We start from the raw sequence: 25,520 nt of genomic DNA, 5'->3' as shown, positions 1-25,520 counted from the left end.
AATTTTTGTTTCTGAGAAAAATGAGAGCCACATATGAGGACATCCATCCATCTTCATCCGCTTTATCCGAGGCCGGGTCGCGGGGGCAGCAGCCTAAGCAGAGAAGCCCAGACCTCCCTCTCCCCAGACACCACCTCCAGCTTATCCGGGGGAACACCAAGGCGTTCCCAGGCCAGCCGAGAGATATAATCTCTCCAGCGTGTCCTGGGTCTGCCCCGGGGCCTCCTCCCGGTGGGACATGCCCAGAACACCTCACCCAGGAGGCGCCCAGGAGGCATCCTTGTCAGATGCCCGAAACACCTCAACTGGCTCCTTTCGATGTGGAGGAGCAGCGGCTCTACTCTGAGCCCCTCCCGGATGGCCGAACTTCTCACCCTATCTCTAAGGGAGAGGCCAGCCACCCTTCGGAGGAAGCTCATTTCTGCCGCTTGTATCCGCGATCTTGTTCTTTCGGTCACTACCCACAGCTTGTGGCCATAGGTGAGGGTAGGGACGTAGATTGACCAGTAAATTGAGAGCTTCGCTTTTACACTCAGCTCCCTCTTCACCACGACGGACCGGTGCAGCATCCGCATCACTGCAGCCGCAGCACCAATCCGTCTGTCGATCTCCGGCTCCCTTCTCCCATCACTCGCGAACAAGACCCCGACATACTTGAACTCCTCCACTTGGGGCAGGAACTCATCTCCGACCTTGATAAGAGAATTTTTAGGATTTTGGGATTTTTATTATGTTATGCTTAAAAGTACGTTTCATTATCTAAATGTGTTTGCTCTTTTCAGTATTCAGCTTAAACTCTGCAACTCTGTGCAGACTCCTAAATGGGGAAGTTACACAGGAAGCCTGCAGTTCTATTTTCTCTCTTCCTGTATGTGCTCTCTGAATAAAGACTCTTTCTTTTTATTGCACAGTGCGAGTCTCCCTGAGTCTCGACCGTGTACACGTTAAACCTGTCTGAGCGTTTTATTCCGACCTGAGTTGCAATACAGGAAAACTCCTGACAGACCTGGAGTGGGCACTCCACCCTTTTGCGGCTGAGAACCATGGCCTCAGATTTGGAGGTGCTGATCCTCATTCCCGCTGCTTCACACTCGGCTGCAAACCGTTCCAGTGCGAGCTGGAGGCCTTCACCTGATGAAGCCAACAGAACCACATCATCCGCAAAAAGCAGAGATGAGATTCTGAGGCCACTGAAGCGAAAGCCCTCCGCCACTTGGCTGCGTCTAGAAATCCTGTCCATAAAAATTATGAACAGAACCGGTGACAAAGGGCAGCCCTGGCGGAGCCCATCACCCACCGGGAACGAGTCCGACTTATTGCCGGCAATGCGAACCAAACTCTTGCAACGTTTGTATAGGGATCGAATGGCCCGTAGCAATGGGCCAGACACCCCATACTCCGGCAACACCTCCCACAGGACACCCCGAGGGACACGGTCGAATGCCTTGTCCAAGTCCACAAAACACATGTAGACTGGTTGGGCAAACTCCCATGCACCCTCAAGTATCCTTGAGAGGATAAAGAGCTGGTCCAGTGTTCCGCGACCAGGACGAAAACCGCATTGTTCCTCCTGTATCCGAGGTTCGACAAGCGGACAAACTCTCCTTTCCAGCACCCTGGCATAGACTTTCCCAGGGAGGCTGAGGAGTGTGATCCCCCTGTAGTTGGAACACACCCTCCGGTCTCCCCTCTTAAAGATGGGGACCACCACCCCGGTCTGCCAATCCAGGGGTACTGCCCCTGATCTCCACGCAACATTGTAGAGGCGTGTCAACCAGGACAGCTCTACAACGTCCAGAGCCTTCAGGAACTCGGGGCGGACCTCATCAACACCAGGGGCTCTGCCACCAAGGAGTTGTTTAACTGCCTCAGTGACCTCGCCCCCGGAAATTGGCGGGTCATTCCCCTCATCCCCAGACTCTGCTTCCTCCTCGGAAGACATGTCAGTGGGATTAAGGAGGTCCTCGAAGTATTCCTTCCACCGCCTGACAATTTTCTCAGTCGACGTCAGCAGCGCTCCGCCAGCACTATACACAGTGCAGGTAGAGCACCGCTTTCCCCTCCTGAGACGCCTGACGGTTTGCCAGAATCTCTTCGAGGCAGTCCGAAAGTCTTTTTCCATGGCCTCTCCGAACTCCTCCCACACCCGAGTTTTTGCTTCAGCCACTGCCCGAGCCGCATTCCGCTTGGCCTGTCGATACCTGTCGGCTGCCTCCGGAGTCCCACAGGCTAACCAAGCCTGATAGGACTCCTTCTTCTGCCTGGTGGCTCCCTTCACCTCTGGTGTCCATCATTTGGTTCGGGGATTACCACCACGGCAGGCACCAACCACCTTGCGGCCGCAGCTCAATGCAGCAGCTTCGGCGATGGAGACGCTGAACATGGTCCATTCGGACTCAATGTCCCCAGTCTCCCTCGGAATGCTGTTGAAGCTCTGCCGGAGGTGTGCGTTGAAGATCTCGCGGACTGGGGCCTCTGCTAGACGTTCCCAGCATACCCTCACTACGCGTTTAGGTGCACCGGGTCTGTCCAGCGTCCTCCCCCGCCACCTGATCCAACTCACCACCAGGTGGTGATCAGTTGACAGCTCAGCCCCTCTCTTTACCCGAGTGTCCAGAACATATGGTCGCAGGTCTGGTGATACGATTACAAAATCGATCATCGACCTGCGGCCTAGAGCGTCCTGGTGCCACGTGCACTTATGGACACTCTTATGTTCGAACAAGGTGTTCGTTATGGCCAAACTGTGATTTGCACAGAAGTCCAATAACAAAACACCGCTCGGGTTCAGATCAGGGAGGCCGTTCCTCCCAATCACGCCCCTCCAGGTCTCGCTGTTGTTACCCACGTGAGCATTGAAGTCTCCCAGCAGGACAACAGAGTCTCCAGATGGGGCACCTTCCACCACCCCCCCAGGGACTCTAAGAAGGCTGGGTACTCTGAACTGCCACTCGGCGCATAAGCGCAGATGACAGTCAGGACCCGTTCCCCGACCCTAAGGCGCAGGGAACAAACCCTCTCATCCACCGGGAAAAACCCCAACGTACCGGCAGCAAGCCGAGGGGATATTAGAATACCCACCCCAGCCCGCTGCCTCTCACCAGGGGCAATATGAGGACATTCATTTGAAATTTCGATAGAACAGTTGCAGTATAATGTCCTCGTAACTGTATATCAGGCACTTGTTGATCAAGATTTAGTATTTTGGTCTAAATAACCCAAAATGTGATGTCCAGATATGTGGACGCCAGGTCCTAGGAGGTTAAAGGCTGGAGTAAAGTGTTAGAGCTATTTATACCTATGTAAACTTTTATACACTGGTTTTACCTGTCTTGTTTCAGAAAGGTTTAAAAGGGTAATGTCCACAGTTTATAATTTTTGAATTCAACATATTTTATTAAAGTAATTGAGCTTGAACACAGAAAAAACTGAATCAAATAATCATAAAATCAAATCGCTTGCACTATACTGAAGTCTAACCTACTCTGAGCTAATGCCGGTTTCCAACACTAATGATTGGGTGAAGGAGAGAGATGAGGGTGTGCACGGCCACTGGTGCTCTTATCCCCGTTCTGTGTGATACAATCCAACAGGAAAAGCAGTCAAACCCTTGGACATTAGCCAAGTTAACGTTCACAAATATATACACACAGAGGAACTCTGAGCCCCAATGTCAGCATTAGCACAAACATGCCACTTCATACCAAATCTCAGTGTGAGGTCAGGTATTAGTCTCATTCCATTACTCTGGCTATATTTTCTTACTCATCATTACTATTAAACTTATACTTAGTCATACTCTAAATTACAATTAAGGATGATTAACTATTAACAAAATCACACCCTGATAACTCTGTTATTACACTTTGTATTTAATCATAAAAAGGCTGGATGTTGAAACCTTTTACTTCTATTTTGTATGAGCCAGGGGTCCTCAACAGCTGATACTCTATGTCCAAAAAGTGACAGGTACCGTTTTATGGAGCAAAAACTTAAGAGCGCATATTTTATAAATAATACCAACTATTACAAATGCAGACTTTTACTAGTAATAAGTAATCCTTTATTTATAATACATAGCAATATAAAATAGTATTACAATGGGCACAGATGAATTTGTATCAAAAACAGCAACCAAGCCAAAGTAATGAATAACACACATAAATAACAACTGCTTGAGAGAGACCAAACAATTTCTTTTCATCTGTTCCTTGGCAGAAAGTTAAGACAGCTATTCAGCTTTAGGTTTCAATAAACAGAAGTAATGGATGCAGTCCCTTTGAAATGTCTACATAAAAGTCTACTTGTGCATATACTTAGCTTTAACTCTTCTCTTTTTTGTTTTGTATTCCAAAAGGTTTTCATTTTCTCCAGAGGATGTCTCCCTTTCAGTGGTTATCGATTGTTCACATTCATTTTCACAGACTGTTGGAATGTCGATGCTGGCCGAACGTTTCTTGCTAGAATGCAATGGCCTAATTTTGCGTGCATTATCTGTCGTCTTTATTTCGTACTGACATATACCTTTGCCTACTTCTTGTTTTATTTTTAAGACATTTGTATGCAGTTCATCTATCATTGCAGTAATGCCCTCTGGAATGAATGCCCACTGTTTAACTGTGTCTAAAACAGCATTTAGTTTTCCAACCGCATCTTCTGTGCATTTTTTGTCTGTGCTTTCAACTACAGGAGTGTCAAGTTGATAAAGGACTTTTCTGAGAGTTTTTCATTTGTTTAAATGGCTACAAGCCACCTTCAGGCAAGCACATGTGTTATAGTGAGAGAACGTATAACAAGTGCACTGAAGTGTTTCAGCCGATGCAAAAAAACAGATTTCCAAACAAACTTGGCATTTTTATCACTTTCAAGTCCTCACAGTGTACAAAGTAATGCCTTTCTTTCACTGCAATTCTTGCCAAGGTAGAAATGTCTGTTTCCATGTTTGGATAGATGTCATTGTCAACCTCTGCTAATTTTGCAAGTAACACTAGATGCTTGCAAAGAAGTCCTCGTAAGCCATATGTACAATTGCAGTAGGACTCAACAGGGCAGACATCATACACTATGGCTTCTCTTGACTCAGATGGGACTTGATATGCATTAACTCCATGGCTGTTCTTGACTGTAATTTTAAGAGCCCAACCACTTTTCATCAGTCTTGAAGTAGAGTCTGAAACTTGAGACAAGGTGTCAGCAAACCGGTTTTTCATGCGGCCCACATCTTGCAGGGTTTTTATGACTGAGAAGTAGTTGTCGGCCTTCCCTAGGAGCACTTCAATTAGATCATCCAGACGCCTATTGTTGTAGCCAGATAAAAACTGGTATTTCAGGCGGTGGAAAAATCTGAAAAAAAGTTATTTGAAATGATTAGTAACTGTAATTGAAGGAATTTAAAGTTTAAATCAAGAGTGTATTATTTAAAAAAAAATTGGAATACCTATTGCACACGTCTTTTATAAAGGGATGCTCTGTGCCGGTTTAGCTGGTTTAGGCAAATCCACCTACTCTGTTTTTTCTTGTGATAACATAAAAACACTGCTAGAATTTAAAGGATTCGCCTAAAAGCTGTTCTGGCAATGACATGAAGAACCTACCTACTTAGTTTAGCCTCTTGGATTAATGCATAACATCTTTTTTTCAGCAATAAAATTGAATGAGGTCAAAATAATAAAGCATACCTTTCAATCACATTGTTTGTTTCAGAACGAGCGTGACTGAAGCGACGGCCGTAGTCACACCACATGTGGCCAATGCCTTCCCAGTGCTTCTGAAAATACTGGCACACCAAAGGGTATTGCTTAAATGTCTGGCAAAACTCTGCTGATGTGGCTTTAAAGTCTTCCTCCTAAGAGAATTGGATGCAACAGAATATATTTCAATCCATTTAACAGACCTATTGAAATCTTTAATATTATGTATTGAAGCCCTTTTCCTTTTATTGAATAACATTAAGAATTTTAAGTTATTAATAATATGTCGTGTTTTTGTATTAAGAAGCAATTATTTCTTCCCTTACAATGGCTAAGAAGGAACACTAAACCTATAATCATATTTGGTTTCAGCATCTGTCTGTGAAAGAATCCCACTCACAAGTTCTACTGCACTGTGGGCGACACAATGATGGTCTGCACAGCTTAAGTACTTGTTTTGATAAACAAGATAAGAAGCCAGTTTTAGAAATCATTTCAAAAATCTATTTTGTATCTCTCTGTAACTCTTTTTAGCAACTTAAAGTTATTATGCTCTTAGTGTAATCAAGAAATCAAAATGTGAAATAGACAAATTACACTTACAGATGTGCAAGCTTTCAGCTTACCAAAGAAAGAAATGATTTCATTTCTCTTTTGGGTGTTAGAAAGCCCATGGACCCCGGACTCTGATTTTGAAAGCCATCGATTAACAGCCTGTTAATGTAAGAGAAAAAAAGTTAATCTTGCTAGAGAGAGACAGAGGAGCAGCTGTACCAAAAGCATAAAAGAAAGCTGACGTCCAAAAATAACTTTGTCACTCACTGGACAAGAGGACCTATGCATTACAGAAATCAACCAGGCAAACATATTTTTAAATGTCAAAAAGAGCTTTGGGAAGCAGCCACCAGAAGATGAGTGCACTGTGGTCTTAAATGGATGGACATAGTCACTCAACATTTTATCCCTTTATATTCATTAACCTGAGTAGGTGAATATCACAATGAGGCAAATCATAACAACAGGACCCTGTTGTAAAAATGTGTTTCAGGTGCATCTTAGACAACGTGAAAAGAAAACAATGTGGTTTACCTGCAAGACATGGTACCAGCATAGAAGGATAGCTGACTCTAGAAAAACCTTCTGCAAAGCATTTATTTCCGCAAAGTCTTTGTCAACCATAAATGCTCTACAGAAAACAAGAAAACAATAAATGAGATTAAACAGTATGAAAATGTTTTTGCTATCTCAAAGCACCACTTCAATGCCAAATTAAACATTTCAACTCACAAGTAGATATATAAAATACTGCATACAGCCTATAGGAATAACTTTAACAACTGGAAAGGAAAGTTTTTTGCAGCCATGCTGCAGCTATAGCATTAGATTCTGGCATGTTATAACTTTTTTGAAAAGGAATTATTTCAAAATTAATAGCTGTCAATGTATTATTTACCTCGGGGAAGTTGGGAAATGCTCACAAACTATTCCAAGAACAGTTTCCAGGGTTTTCTGACTTTCGTTGCTGACAATAGCATAGGCCACAAGGACTCCACGCCCATGATCATCTCTTACAACAAGTGTGAATAAGGGAAATGAATACTGGTTAACACAGTGCGTGGTGTCAACAAATACTAACTGTTTTGCATAGTTCTCCATGTTTGGTTTCATTACAGGTGTCTGCACAACAATCATTAGTTCTTGGTCAGATGTGTATGGTTGATAGAAGAGAACATGTTCTTGATGTTTTCCATTAAGTAAGGTATGTACACTTTGACTGTCTCCACAGTTAAAGTGCTTCTTCCTCATCATGCAGGTTCTAACACTGTCAATGTCACGTGGTGTGACAAAATGCTCTCTGTTGTGAAGATCTCTGTGTCCATGTTCTTTGGCCCATTTATGACATTCAGTTAGTATGATGGCTGGCTTAGTTCCAAGGGAAAGCAGTTCCTCAATCTTCCTCCTCAAACCACTGGAAATATTGTTGAAATGTTCGTCTTTTGGGTCCGAAGGATCATGCCCATCATGCTTATCATATGTACGCTGCACGATGACTGTGTGGTCTTTCCAACATTTGAGTACTTTAAATGAAACAAAGGCCTTACAGCCCACTGCTCTGTAGCTGTTTCGACCTTTTTTTCCAGCTCTGATGCAGTTGAATTTGTAATAGTCTCTTTTCCTGTCTTTACCTGAGGCCACATTTAAACATTTATAATGTCCATGAAGGGTTAATGACTTCAATTTTTCTAACACAACACTGAATGGGTCCTCCTGGCATTGTGACACATGCACACAAAGTTGTGTATCTTTTCCAGTTCTTTTTTTTTTCGTCATTCAGGACACTTCTTCTAATTATATCATCCATTTCTGGTGGAAAAATAACAAAGGTTTAATTAGTCAATATTCATTAATTCATTTTAACTTGTTTTGGGGTTTTTTGCAATACAATGTAAATATTAAATATAATATTAAAACAATATATATATATATATATATATATATATATATATATATATATATATATATATAATATAAACAAACAGGGGCTAAAGAGGCTAAACTTTCATATGGTATGTCTCTGGCAATATTTACACGATGTCCCAGGGACAACATTAACACGATGTCCCAGGGACAACATTAACACGATGTCCCAGGGACAACTTTAACACGATGTCCCAGGGACAACTTTAACACGATGTCCCAGGGACAACTTTAACACGATGTCCCAGGGACAACATTAACACGATGTCCCAGGGACAACTTTAACACGATGTCCCAGGGACAACATTAACACGATGTCCCAGGGACAACTTTAACACGATGTCCCAGGGACAACATTAACACGCACCTGAGCGGCACCCGCAATCACGCCTCGCCGCCTTAAAGTCTGTGCTCTCTCTGCTGTTGTTGGTGGTGTGTGTGTGTGGTGTTTTTCTTTTCTTTTCTTTTCTTTTCTTTTAAATAAACACCAAAAATGTTTCACTCTGTCATTGTCATGGCTAAAATAAATGTGCCACATGTATAAATTTAAGTTCTTTCTTTTGCAAACCCAATAAAGAAATTGCTATATGGGAGGTTCTGAAACACTGACCTCCATCAAGAAAGAAGGAATTCATTTTTGGAAGGAGTTTTTCTCATTGTTTCAGCCTTTAACAGATGACTTACAAGCGAGTTCTTCATTTTAGTAAGCTGTGCTGAAACTGATTTTCTATGGGGACTTGAAAAAGCCTCTAAGTCTCTAGAATAAAAAGGCACGGGGGAAAGAATGATATCAAATTTCACATCTGTGCCAGTTGTCTTTGTAAGTGCCCTATCAAACTTTGCACGCTATGGGTGACGAGCTTTTGGCCTGGTTATCTTAGCTGTGTTTATAATTGTGTGTGTTATGCAAGTGGAAAAGTCACATCAGACATGTTCCCATTAATGCTTGACAGCTAACTCAAGTGCTGATGTTCAGAAAAAAACACCTCCCAGCCAGCCAGTGAAACAAAATATCATTCAGTACCAACATAATAAGAAGTGCTTTTGAGTTACTGGACATACCAACCTGCCTTCTGGACATCTATTGCATTTTATTTGAAGATATTTAAAAAATATATTTTCCAACAGTCCGACTTCAACAGACTAAACAGTCATCTAAGGGCTTAATTTTTCCATCTGGATACAGATAAGTTTTTAATCAGGGCCCTGTACTACAACATACCCTGGCTGTCTTTCCATTATCTGCATTCACTCACTCTAATATTGCGATTAGTGTAAATGGTCACGCACAGAGCAGTAAAATAAACATTCTAATCATTTTTAAGGTGACAGCTGCACATTAGAGCTCTGACACTTTAAAGTGGATCCATTAAAACATACTATAACACAGCCTAATAAAGGAGAAGTGGAAAATGTGCTGCCCCTGTGACCTGATTTCAGATGGAAGTAGAAGAAAATCGCTGGATTTATGTTTTTATCATTTGAGATTTTTATCGAGATGATTGTCATGAATTGTAGAACAATCTGCCTTATTCATAGTGCACATTCCAGTCTCAGTTTATTTGTTTTTTACATGTTAATTTGTCATATTATAGTAATATGTGAACATCTTTCATAGTAACATGTTTTGCCTATGATATTTAACACTGATTTATTTGTTGTGGTTTTCTTCTTTCATTATCTGTTTGAAGTACAAAATGCAATGTTCATAATGCACCTGGATAAGCCAAAATCTTGCTTTGCAGTATAGGCCTCAGGCTGTAAAGTTTTATTATTAATGTCTTTCCCATCAAAATACATTGAAATCTCAGAAATCTTTCAAGCTTTGTGCTGGGGCTCACTGTGTGCCTGTTGATATTCTAGCTCTTTCCCCTTTACCTCAATATGCATCCTGTTTGAAATCCACGAGGCATCACAGAAGGACAGAAGACAGGATCCACCTGTTTATAAAGCATGAAGCTACAGTGCTTCATTTATCACATTAGTGCTGTGCAGGATCAATTCAACAGCTTCTCGATTCTAAAGAGCACGTCTGTGTTCAGTGGGTTATAGAAATATATTCTTTGTAAACCGTTTGATTATGAAGACTGCACAGGTTTACTTCACAACATTAGATTTCACTGTTTTGAGTTTTTGGACTTTCAAATGTTTTATTATTAATTATTTTTGTTTGATTCTTAATTTGTTTACATTTTCATCTTTCGCTGGTCGTTAGTTCTTAGTTCCAGTGGGCAGTTCACTCTATTCCAGGAAGCAGGTTTAGCTAACAACTCTGAGTTTGTTATTCCTGAGATTAGGGAAGCTCTGGGTTTCTGTTCCAGAAAGAGAGTTAACCTCAACTCTGAGTTGGTTACCGTGGTAACAGACTCTGTGAACCTACTCTGCATGCTGGCAGGTTTTCTGTTTGATTCCTCCCGTCCTGCTGTACCCGTAACAGCTGACTCGCACTCCGATTTATTTCAGGTCAAAGTTTAGCAAATTGATTTTCACAAGTTTACAGTGCAAACACTGAAATCCCAGTTGGATGTTAACATGATTACTTTTACAGTCATTCAGTCGTTAATATAGAAATATGAAGACAGTGATTTATAAATCAGCTCAGAATAAAATCTATAATGTCCAGTAATGCAGCCAGTTTCTTAGCACTGCAAACATTTACTGTAATGACTGTAGGAATCACTGTTTAAATAAAAATGATCTGTATAAAGCTTTAGAACACACTGATGACTGATGATCATCCAATACAACATCACAGTCATGTGTTATTCAGTCACAGTGAAGGAAAAATGCACAGCTGGATCATATGAACATTTGAGTGAAGATAAGGCTGGAAATGGCTGATTTGAGCTATTTTAAAATGGAATACAATCTGCAACATTTCATGTTGAAATTTGTTCACAGGTTGAAATTCAGTTATTAAATGCTGGCAACATTTTGTAAGGTACAGTGTGTGAAAGAGAATGAATTCACTGGAAAATAACCTAAATCAGTCGCAGTGGATCTGAAGGTGTTATAGAATCCACAATAGATCAGCAAACCGTGTCCACCTGAACGGCAAGACAGACCAAAAATAAATAAGGATCACAGATTTATCCCCTAGTCTCACAATAGCTAATTAAAATTGCTTTATTGTCTCTTCCTACTTTTTAACGTCACCATAACCATTGCTCCGACATGCATTCATATTCCTCAGTCCTCTTGATTAAGATGGGGGGGTCTGCTGTTTATTTACCAGTTGTTGTGGTGAATTATAGATCAGACTTCCATTCTTGATGGTGTTCTTTATCTACTCGTGTATGCGCTTAACTCATAGTGAACATAATCAGACTTAACCAAACTTGCTCTGATCAGACGTACTGGGAAACTCAGAGTTGCCAGTCTCATAGTTTATCAACTAAGAGAGAATTTTTCATCTCAGAGTTTGTTGAGCCTGCTTTCTGGAAAAGGGCTGTGAGTAGTGCTTGTGAATGCAACAAAACTCCTCCTCTTGCTCTCCAGGCAGAGCTTGATTGCAGCAACGGTTATTTTGGCTTCATTTTGTTTGCAAGTTTGTTGGAAAAGGATTTATTCTGTTTCGACCAACTGTTAGACAGCACCTTAATTTCAGAGGTAAATCAGTGGTGACACAGCACTAAATCAGATTTCGTTTTTAGGGGAAGCAGGAATTCTGCATAGAATCTCAGGCGAAGACAAAGATGTTAAAGGTACTACTACTTTTCACTTCACTGGAAAGTGAAAATTATGGGCAAAAGTCTTCGTGGGATTGGATCCTGCCATCCTTTACCGCCACATGCATTCCGAAGTCTGGTATCACCATTTGAACCAAACACGTGGCACTGATACACTTTTATATTCGATGTCAGTAGAAGAAGAAGAAAGAGCAGCATTTTTTTAGTGACTTCTTCTGTTGGACTCTGACCTTGGTGATTGTGGACCAGATTTATTTCCATTGGTGATCACCGGGTTAAGTCTATACAGCTGGACCCCAAATAGGCCTCCTCTCTTGCCGTCCGTTAAGGCCTGTTTTATTGTATTGTAGCTTGATTGTGTATTTCAATGTGTTAACCACACAAATATGCTGTATCCTCCTGACTACCAGCAATGCAAATTTGTCCTCTGTAGAGCACCTTTCTAAACCTGAATATCTCCCATGCACTGCATACTACAGAATTGCCTCCTTTTGGTATCTACAGAGGACATTTAGGGCTTTCCAATGATACCAAATGTGAAGGGGTGGAGCTTTGGGAACTAGTTTTTTCATTAAGGAACATGGCAGCCATCGCTGCAAGCACATTTTATGGGAAGAAGAAAAGTAAGTGCATAAAACTTCTTATTGAGCAATTTTTAGCTATAAATATTGTTAACATATTTTAAATAAGTCTCTTAATAACACATTAAAACATAGTATGCTTAATTCTAACTTCATTTTAGTATAGTATTGAAGTGTTTAAAAAATGTCCTCCGTAGTGGACATTTGTAGTCATTTCCTCCATTTTGTTCTGATTTTTTAAATGACCAGAAAAGGAGTCCTTTTTAGAAGCAGAAATAAATTTATTGCAGTTTGATGAAGGAAACCCAGATCTTGAGTTGTCTGATGAAGAAGATCATTGGGAATAAGCCCTTCAAGAAGAAAGAAGGATGGTACTCAGACCTGAACTTGCTGTCATTAAGTGGTTGGAGAACAAGCCAGTTGTCATGGCATCCTTTGCCTATAGCAATCAACCTCAGGACAGACGCACAAGATGGTCTAAGAAAAACAAAAGGTTTGTCCATGTGCCAAGGCCACTGGCAATTGCTGAGTACACTACCAATATAGGTGACGTGGACCTTGTTGCCGAATGTTGAGATTCTACAGGATGGTCTCTCGCACTCCGAAATTGACAGTATGTGCAGTTCTCTACTTTTTGATCTGGCAATCACCAACTCATGGCTTCAGTGTAGCAGTGACTTGCAGTTTGGGGGGAAGAAACCACTACAGTTCCTTGAGTTCAAACTTCTCCTTGGTGAAGAGTTGAAGCAAATGTTTGCCATCAAAGTTAATTTTTACATGTTTGGCCTTCCAATGTCCTCTGCAGTGGACATGTGATATCTAAAAATTTAAAACTTTTTTTTCCCAAAAAAATTATTTCAGTCTTCTAATTACCTTACAAACATTGGGGGATTTAAATTTTTTTTGATTGGACAACATTTTTTTTCCTGGTAGTCAGGAGGGTATTCTGTCTGTTCACTTGGTCTCTGTAGAGTTCAGTCTGTTTTTAGTTAGTTTTTTTTCTTTAGTAAAGTGGATTCTTTAGTAATGCCATCTTGTTGGAAGGTTAGGCACCTTTGGCGAGATGCTCTCCTCACACTTATGCGTGTGAGTGAAAGCACTGGGACGATAAAACGGACATCACTTTAGTTTGTAGTGAGATGCACAATGAGGACAGCGGTGAAACACATTTGGTGAGTAGCTCGTAGCAACCCCATGAACTCTTATGCTCCGTAAACTGACGGAGGTTTGGTTGGGGTGGTACTGTAACAATTTTAGTGTTGTGATTGTTTTTATTTTTTATTTTTAGAAATACATAAAGAACTTCATTACCTGTTTTTTTGATTTACTTATTTAATAAATTATTCAATTCTCTACCTTGCCAGTAATTACTGTGTGTGTAGTTGGTAATAAAGGTTCATTACAGTAATATTTCCTGGGGTGCAATTCCCCCAGGTGTAATTTTTCTCCTTTCTTATAGTATATATATATATTCCCCATGTTGAGTTTACTTTTGTACCTAAGATCTGCAGCGGCTGCTACCCTCCCCTGTGTGTTTCCAACAAGTTTGGGATTCTGTTTGCTATTCTGGTGGACTTTATACTGTTGAATTTTACCAGCCAAAAATAACAGCCCAATTTGAGATTACTTGCCTGGTCTCCACGTGTCTCTATAAGGGTCATAAGTCAAACTCTGCGATTAATGACATTCAACTTCATTTACGTGCTAAACATGTTCAGAAGCCTTGCTTGGCTGATCTTCCACAGGTGGGGGAGCAGCCATAGCCAACTTCAAAGATTTTTCTCTAGAAAAATCCTGCTTGGCTTAAATTTGCTAAACAGAAAATATTAAACACATGGAGATAATTTAGAAGATGATGCAGTGTAAATGATTAATTGCGCTGCGGTTTAGCAGACTAACCAGTTCATAGATAACAGGCATGCAAAAAACAAGGACTAAACTAAAATCAACACTTCAGATTCATTATCTCTTGACAGGGAAAGATATCAGACATAAACTTCCTTTTTGGACTGCAAAATGCCAACCAAAGGCAGTGATGGACAGTGCATTGAGGCAAATGCATACCTGCTGAGTCCCTGTTGCTCTATGAACTGCAAAGAAAACCACACTAAACATGGCCTAGGCACCATCAGGTGCAACACTAGGTAAGCCAGAAAACTTTTAGAACCTGCACTTAGTCCCATTACTAGTGAGTAGAAGCATATTAATAGCATCTTAATGTATAGTCATATACAAGTGGGAGCTTCAGACAGCAGTAGTACAGAGATGTAATATTTCACTCTTGATGGCCTGATGAAACCTGATGAAACCTTGCAGCTTTCCACCCAACTGACTCAAAAAAAGTTCATTTATTGAGGCTTTGTGTACACACAAATCGTTCTGCTGGTCAAAACAGTCTTAGAGGCAACAATGACCGTCACACGCGGTTATTTTCGGCAGTACTCAAAGTACAAAGTTGCCTGCCGCTAATATTCCAAATCCAACAACAGATACAGTGCCTGTCCAGCAAAAAAACCAACCCCTGTCAGTTACTAAATCAATGCAGTAATTAATTTTAAATTCAAATTTAAACTCTCTCCGATTGCACAATAATATGTATGTGTGTGCATCCTGCTAGAAATATTTGGCACTTTGTTCTAAATATTTCTGATGATTAATAATGTCATTAAATCCTGCTAGGAGTGAACCACAAAGCTCTGGCACTCATAGCGGTAACGATCACAGTCCTGACTACTTACTTAAGTTGTCTGTCACTAATCTTAGTTCATCACCTTGTGGTTTATTTTAATACTGTGGTTCAAATATTTGGTGCTGTAAAAGGGACACTCCAAATCTAGCAACTGGTACATGTCCCGCAAATAAGTCTCCAACCTGCAGTATTTATTTATTTAGTTATAGGTGGAAAAACTCCATGTACTGACAGGTACAAGAGAATTAACAGTTATTAGTGTTGAACCTTGTCTTAATGAGCGACTATACAAACAGCGCTCTCTGCCCCCACAGAATACGATTTTTTTTTTTTCAACTATGCAATCAGGAGATTATTAGCAGCTGATACATTTTCTATATCGTTTTTGGGATTGTGCAATGTGGAATATAAACCATGTAACATTTGTGGGAAAGAATCCTGATGATGAATAAATAAATAAACTCTTTAATGAAACACAATTTGTTAAATATATTACGTAGATGTCTTAACAGTAGTTGTACTGATAATGTTTGGGTTGTATCATTTTAAAATGCAGTAAATTGCCCGCTGTGAACCACCTGTATCTTTTTTACTCTTCTATGCGCTGCACATCTCTTATAAATCGCTGCAGTAAGAGATGTGATGTGTATTAGCATCACAGCAGATTCCTTTGTCACGAGTGATGGGTCGGTCGTGAACTAAACGGCTCTTAGAGCCGGCTCTTTGAAGTGAACGATGGGAGCCGGCTCCTTATTGGGAGTTAGGCTATCTCCTCTCTATTTTTGGTAATTCCACACCGTTGGAAACACACACACAAAAAAACACACATTAAGAGGCTCTAATGCCTGGGTCTCAAACATGTGGCCCATGTCGCCCCTACTTGCAGTCCGCATAATGACGTGAAGAAATATTTTTTAAAATTATTTAAAAAATTATTTAATAAGAAGATAATATGAGCCGAGTGTTACAAGCATAGCTCTAAAGAATGTAGCCTAATGGGCAGTATAGTCCGTCCTGCAGGGACAATGGACTGCCATACCCGTTATGTGTCTGTGAGGGAGGGAGGAAGGAAGAAAAAGGAGAGTTGAAAAGTACAAGTTGTCACCAGCGTTAGGGCGATCGTGGCTCAAGAGTTGGCAGTTCGCCTTGTAATCAGAAGGTTGCCGGTTCGAGCCCCGGCTCGGACACTCTCGGTCGTTGTGTCCTTGGTCAAGACACTTCACCTACCGCCTACTGGTGATGGCCAGAGGGACCGATGGTGCGATATGGCAGCCTTGCCTCTGTCAGTCTGTCCCAGTGCATGCAATCCATTATTATTTAAACCAACTGTATATTTCTGTACATTTAAGTATTATTATTCATATTGCCACATTCATTGACCTTGTTTATAGGTAATTTCATTGTTTAATCACATTAACATGTTCCTAATTTCATGTTTAAAAGCACTTGAAAAAGGCAAAATCCCATGTAAAATTAGGGCAACAAACTGTATTGTCATTACTGAAAATAACCGTATTTTTATGAGAAAGTTATTTTCTGTTATTTTATGGTATTATTTTGGTGCCCCAGCTGCCGGAATATTACTATTTTTTTAGGATTTTTTTTTAACAGTGCACTGTTATACTGTCTTTATACTAGAGTATGAAATTGGAATTCAGTGAATGAATCCAAGCATCATCTTAAATCAAATTAATCTCTTCTACACTTGATGTAACCTAACTCTGTCCATTGGCACCACAGACACTGTGCAACAGTCCAACACAGAGATTTACTGTGAATTCAACAAATGAATGCAAACTAACCTGTTTATCCTGCACAAAACTACCCAGTATTTTAATGCACCATTTGAATAAAACAAAGTTAGTAAAATAGTAAGTTAGTAAAATGAAAATACATAGTTTATCAAGACATATCATTTGCAAATACAATATGTGATTAAATATTTGTGATGACACTACATGCAAGCTTTAAATTTGAAGTTTATCACTGAGCAGTCCTTACCTTTAAATCTAACCTCTCCTCTTCCTCTCCTGACCTGTCTGTCTGCATCTTTCTGCATCTCTGAGTGAAGTTATTCTTGCACTCTTTTCTCTCCCTGTGAAATACAGCAGCTGGATGTTTAGCTATCACCACCAGTGTTGGTCAAGTTACTTGAAAATAGTTACTGATGACTTCCCCAAGAAAGTAATTCCATTACTTTACTGATTACATATTTTCAAAAATAATTAGTTACTTTATTACTTAGTTAGTTAGTTTTGAAAAACATGATACATAACCTGAATGCGTAATAAAGTAATAGACCTTTCGGCCCAATTATATTTTTTCTGCATAATCCATCATATAAAATGGAATCAAATGAAAAAGTGTCTTTTTAAAAATGGTTTTCTTTTTTAATCTTTTAACTTTATGCACATTGTGTCAAGCAAAAATTAAATTATATGCAACAGTCTTTGATGTGAAGAAATTTGTCTAACATTTAAACCTATTTTCTGTATATTCCAGCATACAAAAAAATATATTTGTGTGTTTACACTCACTCTTTCAAATAGATGCAAGTAAAACACAGAAGAAAATAAAAAAAAAATCCCAAGATTCAGCGGCACTAAGTCCTGTCGCTCTTAAATCTATTTTCATTTTAAATCTATTTTAGCAGGAGTGGGGCAGGTGGAGGTTTGCCTGGTTTCGCATCGGTCATGTCAGTGGGGGGATCCGGGAGTTTCTCTGTGAATTTCACATTCCCGTGGCAGCGTGCTAGGTGCTTGCTCAAATTTGAAGTTTAATTTTCCGCTGTAGAAAGAAGTTTTCTTCCCACGCAGAGTGTACAGCGGATGCTAATGTTTTTGTCACTTTTTATGGAATCAAACTCAAAGTAATGTCTGTACTTCCAAGCTTTAAACGCTGCATGGTCGTACTCTCTCCCTCACTTCATATTATCCATTGTTGATCTGCACACACGTGTTGCTGCCAAGGATGTCCCACGCTCATACGTCATGAGACACTCTCACAAACAAAATCAAGGTTTAGTAACGCAGTAACGCAGTGTGCTTACGGGAAAGTAACAGTAATCTAATTACTTTTTTTGCAATAGCAACTTTACTCGTTACTTGAAAAAAATAATCAGATTACCACTCTCTGGTCACCAAAATGTACGACAAACTGCACAAACTGTGTGTTTGCTGATGTTTATTGAACTGAAAGAAACGCTGAATTTGAAATTAGCTTCCACTTAAAAAACCGCCACTCCCTACCTGCTTCCTCCTCTTCAGTAGTGCTAGCTAGATCCTGCACCTAGTACACTGTGTTTGACACAGAAATCCAAAAACAGAACAACTCAGGCAGACAACAGGGAAAAAGAGAAAGAAAGAAAAGGAGAACAATAACTAGAATAAGGAAAACACAAGAATTACAACTTTAAAGGTTCAAGGTTCTTTATTCGTCCCATGCATAGTTATACAGGTATAACACACAGTGAAATGTAACCTGACACGCTCCTCGACTTGTGCAAAAAAAAAAGGGGGGGGGGAGACATTATATATAATATATACTATATACATTAGGTGAATTAAAAGGAATTTTGCAACACTTGTACATAATAAGTAACCTGGAAGCTATTTATTCAGTGAATCCGTGGTCAATGTACAATTCCTGTCTTCTACTCTCTGAACTCTTCTGAAAAGGGAAAAGTGGGCAGGAGGTCAATAATATTTACAGCTACCAACACTGAAGCCGCCTGTTTACACATGAACTAAAATCAAGGCTTATACAACATGTATGGTACATGGAGCTGAGAGATACACTTTATTATTAACTTAACTGATCTCTGTAAAATAACTATAATAACTAATTGGATGATTGAACAAAAAAAAAAACCCCAAAAGGAAGTCAATTAGGGAGAAGATGATTACAAAATAAAACAGGAAAAGAATCTAATTAGGAAACAAATAAAAACATGACAAATAACATAAAGTCATAAAATTATAAAAAAAATGAGAAAAATTTAATGAACATCCATAGCACCTCTATTATGTTATGTAAAATTATTTGTGATGGATGTAACTCATTTACAAGTGAAAGAATCTGAATCTGGAGTTTGAACTCCAGATTCAGAGAGTTAGGCAAACTAGACTAGATTTGAAGAACAGTCTTTCTGTGGGCAGGATAGACAGCAGTTGGATCTCTCAACCCAAGGTAAGGAATTTCCTAAAACACTGTCCTTTAATTTTGGTGTCTATTTGGGTAAAAGAATCATGTAAATATTCCAGTGCTTGCAAGTATTGTATAGCTCTAAATATTTGGCTGAAGAGCAAATATTTTTTCTTTATATTGTGGATACTTGATGTCATTTATGAGATCACTGAGGTGATTATTTCTGTCTGATATTATAGGAGCCATGGCATCCCATCATGTCTGTGGGATGCTTGCTTTCCTCAGTTTATTCCTCATTTCATTTACACCACATTGCGATGGAGGAAACATTCTGGTGTTTCCTTTAGATGGCAGCCACTGGATCAATATGAAAATCTTGCTTGAAGAACTTCATGCTAGGGGACACAATCTGACTGTGATCAGGGCCTCCATGAGCTGGTACATCCCTGAAAAGTCTGATCTATACACATCCATTACAGTTGAAATAGCTGTAAATTTTGAGCACTTTTTTGGTGGGCGTCTAGAGGAGCAGGTGAAGGTATGTGATTAGTGTATGCGATGACTCAGAATATAAATACTCTGTTATTTATGAGACATGTTTCTCTTTTTCACTTTTTCTCATCCATTTTTTAGTTGCAAAGAGAGGGGGCATCAGTGATGACTTCCATCAGACTCACCAAGAATTTTTTTTCTTTAATTTCTTATGCACATTCACTGTGGTATGATGCTTTGAAAGATATTTTTGATGATCAAAATATGATCAAAAGATTAAGAGATTCCCAGTATGATCTGGTTCTAACTGATCCAGCTTTGGCCCCAGGGCTTATTCTAGCCAAATATCTCAAGCTTCCCTTAGTGCTCAATGTACGCTGGATCACCAGTGGAGAAGGCCACTTTGTGTTAGCTCCCTCGCCATTCTCTTACATCCCGGTGCCAGGATACGGCTTAACAGACAAAATGAATTTCATCCAGAGGATCAAGAACATTTTTTTCTATGGCATCATACTGTTCCAGCAGAAATTTCTGGTGGACCCAGTATATAATGACATATGTGATAAGTATATTGAGGGTGGATGTGACGTCATCTCACTACTTCAGGAAGCAGACATTTGGCTGTTCAGGTCAGATTTTGTGTTTGAATTCCCTCGCCCCACTATGCCAAATGTTGTCTATATAGGAGGATTTCAGTGCAAACCAGCTCAGCATCTGCCAGCAGAGCTGGAGGAGTTTGTTCAGAGCGCCGGGCAACATGGAGTGATCATCATGACTCTGGGAACTCATGTCAATGCTTTGCCCAAAGATGTTACAGAGGAAGTCGCCGGTGTCTTTGCCAAGATGCCCCAGAAGGTAGCAAAAAGTTAAAGATTCATATTTCCACTGCTGCGTTTTGGATTGTTAACCTATCGTATTTTAATTTGTCCATATCAGCCAATAGATACACTGTGAAAGATGCCATTGTTTGTGCATTACCATTCAGAAACCACAGTTTAGCATTTGCGGTGCATTTTGGAGCCAGAAGTGTCTGTAAATTTATGAGAGGATGGAGTGGTATGTTATTAGTCAGGAAGGCTAAATTTATAGTCGGGATTCTGTTGCTCCCGTGAAGAAGCAAAAATGTCAAAAAAAGAACCCTACGCCCTGGCTAAACGAGGAGCTGTTGAATCAAAGGAGAAATTGTAGAAAGGCAGAGCGTCACTGGAGATCTTCTAGATTAGAAGTATTTCTTCGGGCTTGGAAGGACTCCCTGACTTCTTTCCAATCAGCGATGTCGACAGTGAAAGCAAATTACTTCTCAAGTCTTATCATGAGTCATAAACATAATTCAAAACTACTATTTAACACAGTATCACAACTTACAGAGAGCAAGTCAACTCTCTGCTGTTCTAACTTGATGGCTCATGATTTTCTTGTGTTTTTCAGTGATAGGGCGGACACACTTAGGAATCAGATTATTCCTTCCTCAGGTAGTTTGTTGGACTACTCAGATGTCTTGCCTGTTGCTGCTGATAAATTGTTCTCTGATTTTAAGGTCATTTCTCTGTCTGAATTAACCAAGGTTGTAAAAGCAGCTCGTAGTACAACCTGTTCATTGGATCCTTTACCAGCCTGGGCTATAAAAGAACTGTGGTCAGCATTAGGACCCTACATTCTGTTTCTTCTAAATATTTCATTGATGACTGGAGTCTTCCCTGAATGTTATAAATCAGCTGTGGTAGTACCAATCTTGAAAAAGCCTGGACTAGATGTTGACATGGTTGCAAACTATAGACCCATCTCACATCTGTCTTTCTTGTCTAAAGTCTTTGAAAAAGTGGTTTTTAAGCAGCTCACTGAGCATTTGTCAGCAAATAATCTGTTTGAACCATTTCAATCTGCCTTTAGACCAAATCACTCCACAGAGACAGCTTTACTAAAGGTGGTGAATGACCTGCTGGTACATGCAGACAATGATGGCACTTCAGTTTTATTACTATTGGACCTAAGTGCCGCATTTGACACTGTTGATCACGACATTTTATTGGATAGGCTTGAACATTTTATTGGAATTACAGGGAATGTTTTATCATGGCTGAGATCTTACCTGTCAGGGAGGTCTCAGACTGTTAATTTTAATAATGTTCTTTCTGAGACCTGTGTGGTGAGGCATGGGGTCCCTCAGGGCTCTGTGCTTGGACCACTGCTGTTCTCTATGTATCTGTCGCCTCTTGGTGCTCTTTTACGTTCTTTTAAAGTAACCTTTCATTATTATGCTGATGACCTGCAGCTCTATGTTCCTCTAATAATTGGAAACTGTACTGAAATCTCTAATCTGGAATCTTGTCTATCAGCAATTAAGGGCTGGTTATCGGATAATTTCCTGTGCTTAAATACTGATAAAACAGAGTTGATGGTCATTGGACCGCCTAAATTTCAGCATTCGTCCCAAAATTTTACCCTGAGAATTGATGATAGGGTCATAACTTGTAGAGACAAAGTAAAAAATTTGGGCGTGTGGTTTGACACGGTGCTCTCCTTTGAGTCCCATATAAAAGAAATAACAAAAACCGCCTTTTATCACTTGAGGAATATAGCTAGAATTAGACAAGTTTTGTCAAACGATACCGCAGAGATTCTTGTTCATGCATTTGTGTCCTCACGCATTGATTACTGTAATGCCCTTTTCTCAGGGCTACCAAAGAAAAGTTTTAAAGGTCTACAGATGGTGCAAAACGCAGCTGCTCGTATTTTAACAAGAACTGGAAAACTCGAACATATCAGCCCTGTTTTATACTCTCTTCATTGGCTACCTTGTCCGGTTCGAGCTGATTTTAAAGTCCTGTTGCTCACTTACAAGGCTTTAAATGGATTAGCACCTTCGTATCTCTCTGACCTCTTACACCGGTATATTCCATCCCGTGCTCTCCGATCTCAGGACTCTGGTCTTTTAAAAGTTCCTAAAGCCAGGAAAAAGAAACTTGGAGAGCGTGCTTTTTCTTTTCGTGCCCCGGTTTTATGGAATAACCTCCCCCAAGATATCAGGCAGGCATGCTCTGTCGAGGTTTTTAAAGCTAAGCTGAAGACACACCTGTTTACCTTATCTTACATGTCTTAACTCTATGGCTTTTAGGTTTTAAATGTTTTCTTCTTTTTATTTTGTTCTTGATTTCTCTTTTTTTTGTTTTTAAATTTGTACTGCTATGTATTACTTTTAAACCCTTTTGATTTTAAACAATTGTACAGCACTTTGCTTGAAGGTGCTTTATAAATAAAGTTATTATTATTATTATTATTATTATTATTTAAGAGTCTACACAAAAAAGACAGTATATTTAATGCTGGCATAGGTTACCAATAAAATAAAATTAGAGTTACACTTAGGACAGATACCTTGGTTAGACTGTAAATACAAATAACGAAACAGAGAGTCACACTTAGCATAAAAATGCTCCAAAAGGCAAAAATAGAATAAACACTATAAAGTTCTTTTCTGTAACTTGAATTAGGTAAGGTGTCCCTCCCATAGAGTTCCTTTGATGTATATTGTTTTTGCATTAGGTTGTAAACATGCTTGCTTTTGATGGCTTGACATTTTAACCACTGTAAACAGCATCAACATTGAAAGGAACAGCAAATTATGCCACTTCAGTGATCCCTTAAATCATATAACCCCCGGAAAAGTTACTTAAAACTCATTAACATTTAAGATTTTAGTCTGAATTTGCATCTAGGTTAATTCTGTGTAGGTCTGTTAAGTGTTTTTTAAAGTCTCAGGGCTAATGGGGAAATCTTTTTTTTGTTTTTTCTTATCAGGTTATCTGGAGGCATAAAGGAGACCGTCCCTCTACACTGGGAAACAACACTCTAATAGTCGACTGGATGCCACAGAAAGATCTTCTGGGTCATCCACAGACCAAAGTCTTTGTAGCTCATGGAGGAACTAATGGTGTCCAGGAGGCCATTTACTATGGGGTCCCTGTGCTCGGCATACCCTTGTTCTTTGACCAGTATGACAACCTTCTACGACTGCAGGAGAGAGGAGCTGCAAAGATCATTCAGCTAGCTGATGTTAATGGCCACAGTTTTGAGCAAGGTCTTAAGGAAGTGATCCATCAAGAGAGCTACAGGCAGAACATTCAAAGACTGTCACGTTTGCACAGAGATCAGCCAATAACACCCATGGAGCAGGCCGTCTTCTGGGTAGAGTATGTGATGCACCACAAAGGGGCTCGTCACATGCGTACAGAGGCTTATAAGATGCCCTGGTACTCTTACTACTGTTTAGATGTAGTGCTCATATTGCTGTCTGCAGTCACTGCTCTGCTCCTCTCTGTTGTAGCTGTTTTCAGATTTCTGTGCTGCCGAAGACAAAGAAAGATAAAAGCTAAACAAAGTTAAAATAATTTCCATTTGGAAGATGACATTCTATGTCTATTACTTACTGTGGTTTAGTTTTAATGCAAAGAGTTACTTGTAGCACAGTTGTAAATGATTAACCCTCTTCTACATAGCCAACAAGTTTGCTGGACCAACATTACAACATTACAAACTGTTCAATGAAACTGTTCCACGTAATAACTTTTTAGTTATATTCAAAGGCAATAAAGTTAAAATAACAAACACTTAAACCTTTAGAAAGTCTATTTGTTGATTCTGTTATTGCTTGGTTTCCTTAAAGCACAGCTGGGATTGTTTTTCTGGCTTTTCGCTTGGTGCATCACATGTTAAAAAATCAGATCATAATTTTTACAGTATTGGCAAAAATGTTGTTGCTATTGGAGGGTTTATGTACACCTAACCATCACATTTAATTGACAAAACCCACTGTATAATGATATGTTATGTACAACCTGAAGAAATCTTACATTGTATTTGTACAACTTTGGTCGTGTATATGAAACGTGTATAAATGGTTTCCTATAGACTTCCTGTCTGTGGTGTGTACAATGTCATTATTTATTGTGAGCACAAAATCACTACATACTTAAAAGAATATTAAAATATGCAATGAAACCCTTTTATTTATCTTGAGTTGCTATACTATATTAAATCAAATGAAGCTTTACTGTCAGTTTGCTCTGCATACAACCATAGTGCAGGCAAAACGAAAGGGTGTTTCTCCAACACATACACACAAAAGAACATCATACAAAAACGCTGCCCCCTACATATAAACACACATACATCCCAAGACACAAAGCTGTACAACAGTCTCTCACTTCAGTCTCCATATACAGCAACCAGTGGTTAAAGTGCAAGTGACAGTAATAATAAATAATTAAAACTAAGACACTGCCAGACAGTCTTAGGTGCAGTTCTGTACATATCCTAATCAGCAATTCAGCATTCTAACAGTTTGTGGGTAGAATGTGTTACTATTTTAATATTAATATATTTCATTATTCATAGGCTTTTTATGTGTAATACTTTAATGAAAGAGAAAAGCTCAAAATGTTGCAATACATGCTCTCAAGCCTTGTCACAGTACGTCCCATCGCTATTTTTTTTACTACTCCACTACATTTTAAGTCCTCTACATGTTGAAACAGTATATTATGTACTATTACTGAAATAAAGTGCCAGAGGTAGTTCATTTGTTGGGGATTACCTGTATAACAGCTGCCAAACACCTTGCAGCTGAGGCTCTGTATACATGTGTCAGCAGTACATGTGTTGAACATGTTCCAATTGGACTCAGTTTCCTCGGAATCCTTTCAAAGTTTTCAAAAAGATCTCCCAGGAGATCTTCATTATACATTTGAGCATGCCC

The 25,520-nt window shown here is 39.7% G+C and overlaps 2 protein-coding genes across 2 annotated transcripts; one reads left to right on the top strand and one right to left on the bottom strand.

Moving 5' to 3' along the window:
- Positions 1 to 4,756: 4,756 nt before the first annotated feature.
- Positions 4,757 to 8,155, bottom strand: LOC109203872 (uncharacterized). Its single transcript, XM_019363776.2, has 5 exons — positions 7,144 to 8,155; positions 6,780 to 6,876; positions 6,317 to 6,404; positions 5,679 to 5,845; positions 4,757 to 5,343 (listed from the first exon to the last, which is right to left on the bottom strand). Exons 2-5 carry the CDS (start codon positions 6,788 to 6,790, stop codon positions 4,812 to 4,814), a joined length of 798 nt encoding a protein of 265 aa, XP_019219321.2. The 5' UTR covers positions 6,791 to 6,876; positions 7,144 to 8,155; the 3' UTR covers positions 4,757 to 4,811.
- A 10,981-nt stretch (positions 8,156 to 19,136) lies between these two features.
- Positions 19,137 to 24,763, top strand: LOC109194418 (UDP-glucuronosyltransferase 2C1). The gene is made up of 4 exons (XM_019363771.2): positions 19,137 to 19,315; positions 19,513 to 19,811; positions 19,907 to 20,620; positions 23,564 to 24,763. Exons 2-4 carry the CDS (start codon positions 19,518 to 19,520, stop codon positions 24,146 to 24,148), a joined length of 1,593 nt encoding a protein of 530 aa, XP_019219316.1. The 5' UTR covers positions 19,137 to 19,315; positions 19,513 to 19,517; the 3' UTR covers positions 24,149 to 24,763.
- The last annotated feature ends 757 nt before the right edge of the window (positions 24,764 to 25,520 follow it).

The sequence above is a fragment of the Oreochromis niloticus genome, linkage group LG10 (assembly GCF_001858045.2).
Source record: "Oreochromis niloticus isolate F11D_XX linkage group LG10, O_niloticus_UMD_NMBU, whole genome shotgun sequence".
In the NCBI taxonomy this organism is placed as follows: Eukaryota; Metazoa; Chordata; class Actinopteri; order Cichliformes; family Cichlidae; genus Oreochromis; species Oreochromis niloticus.
This window is presented reverse-complemented; position numbering and strand designations above follow the sequence as displayed.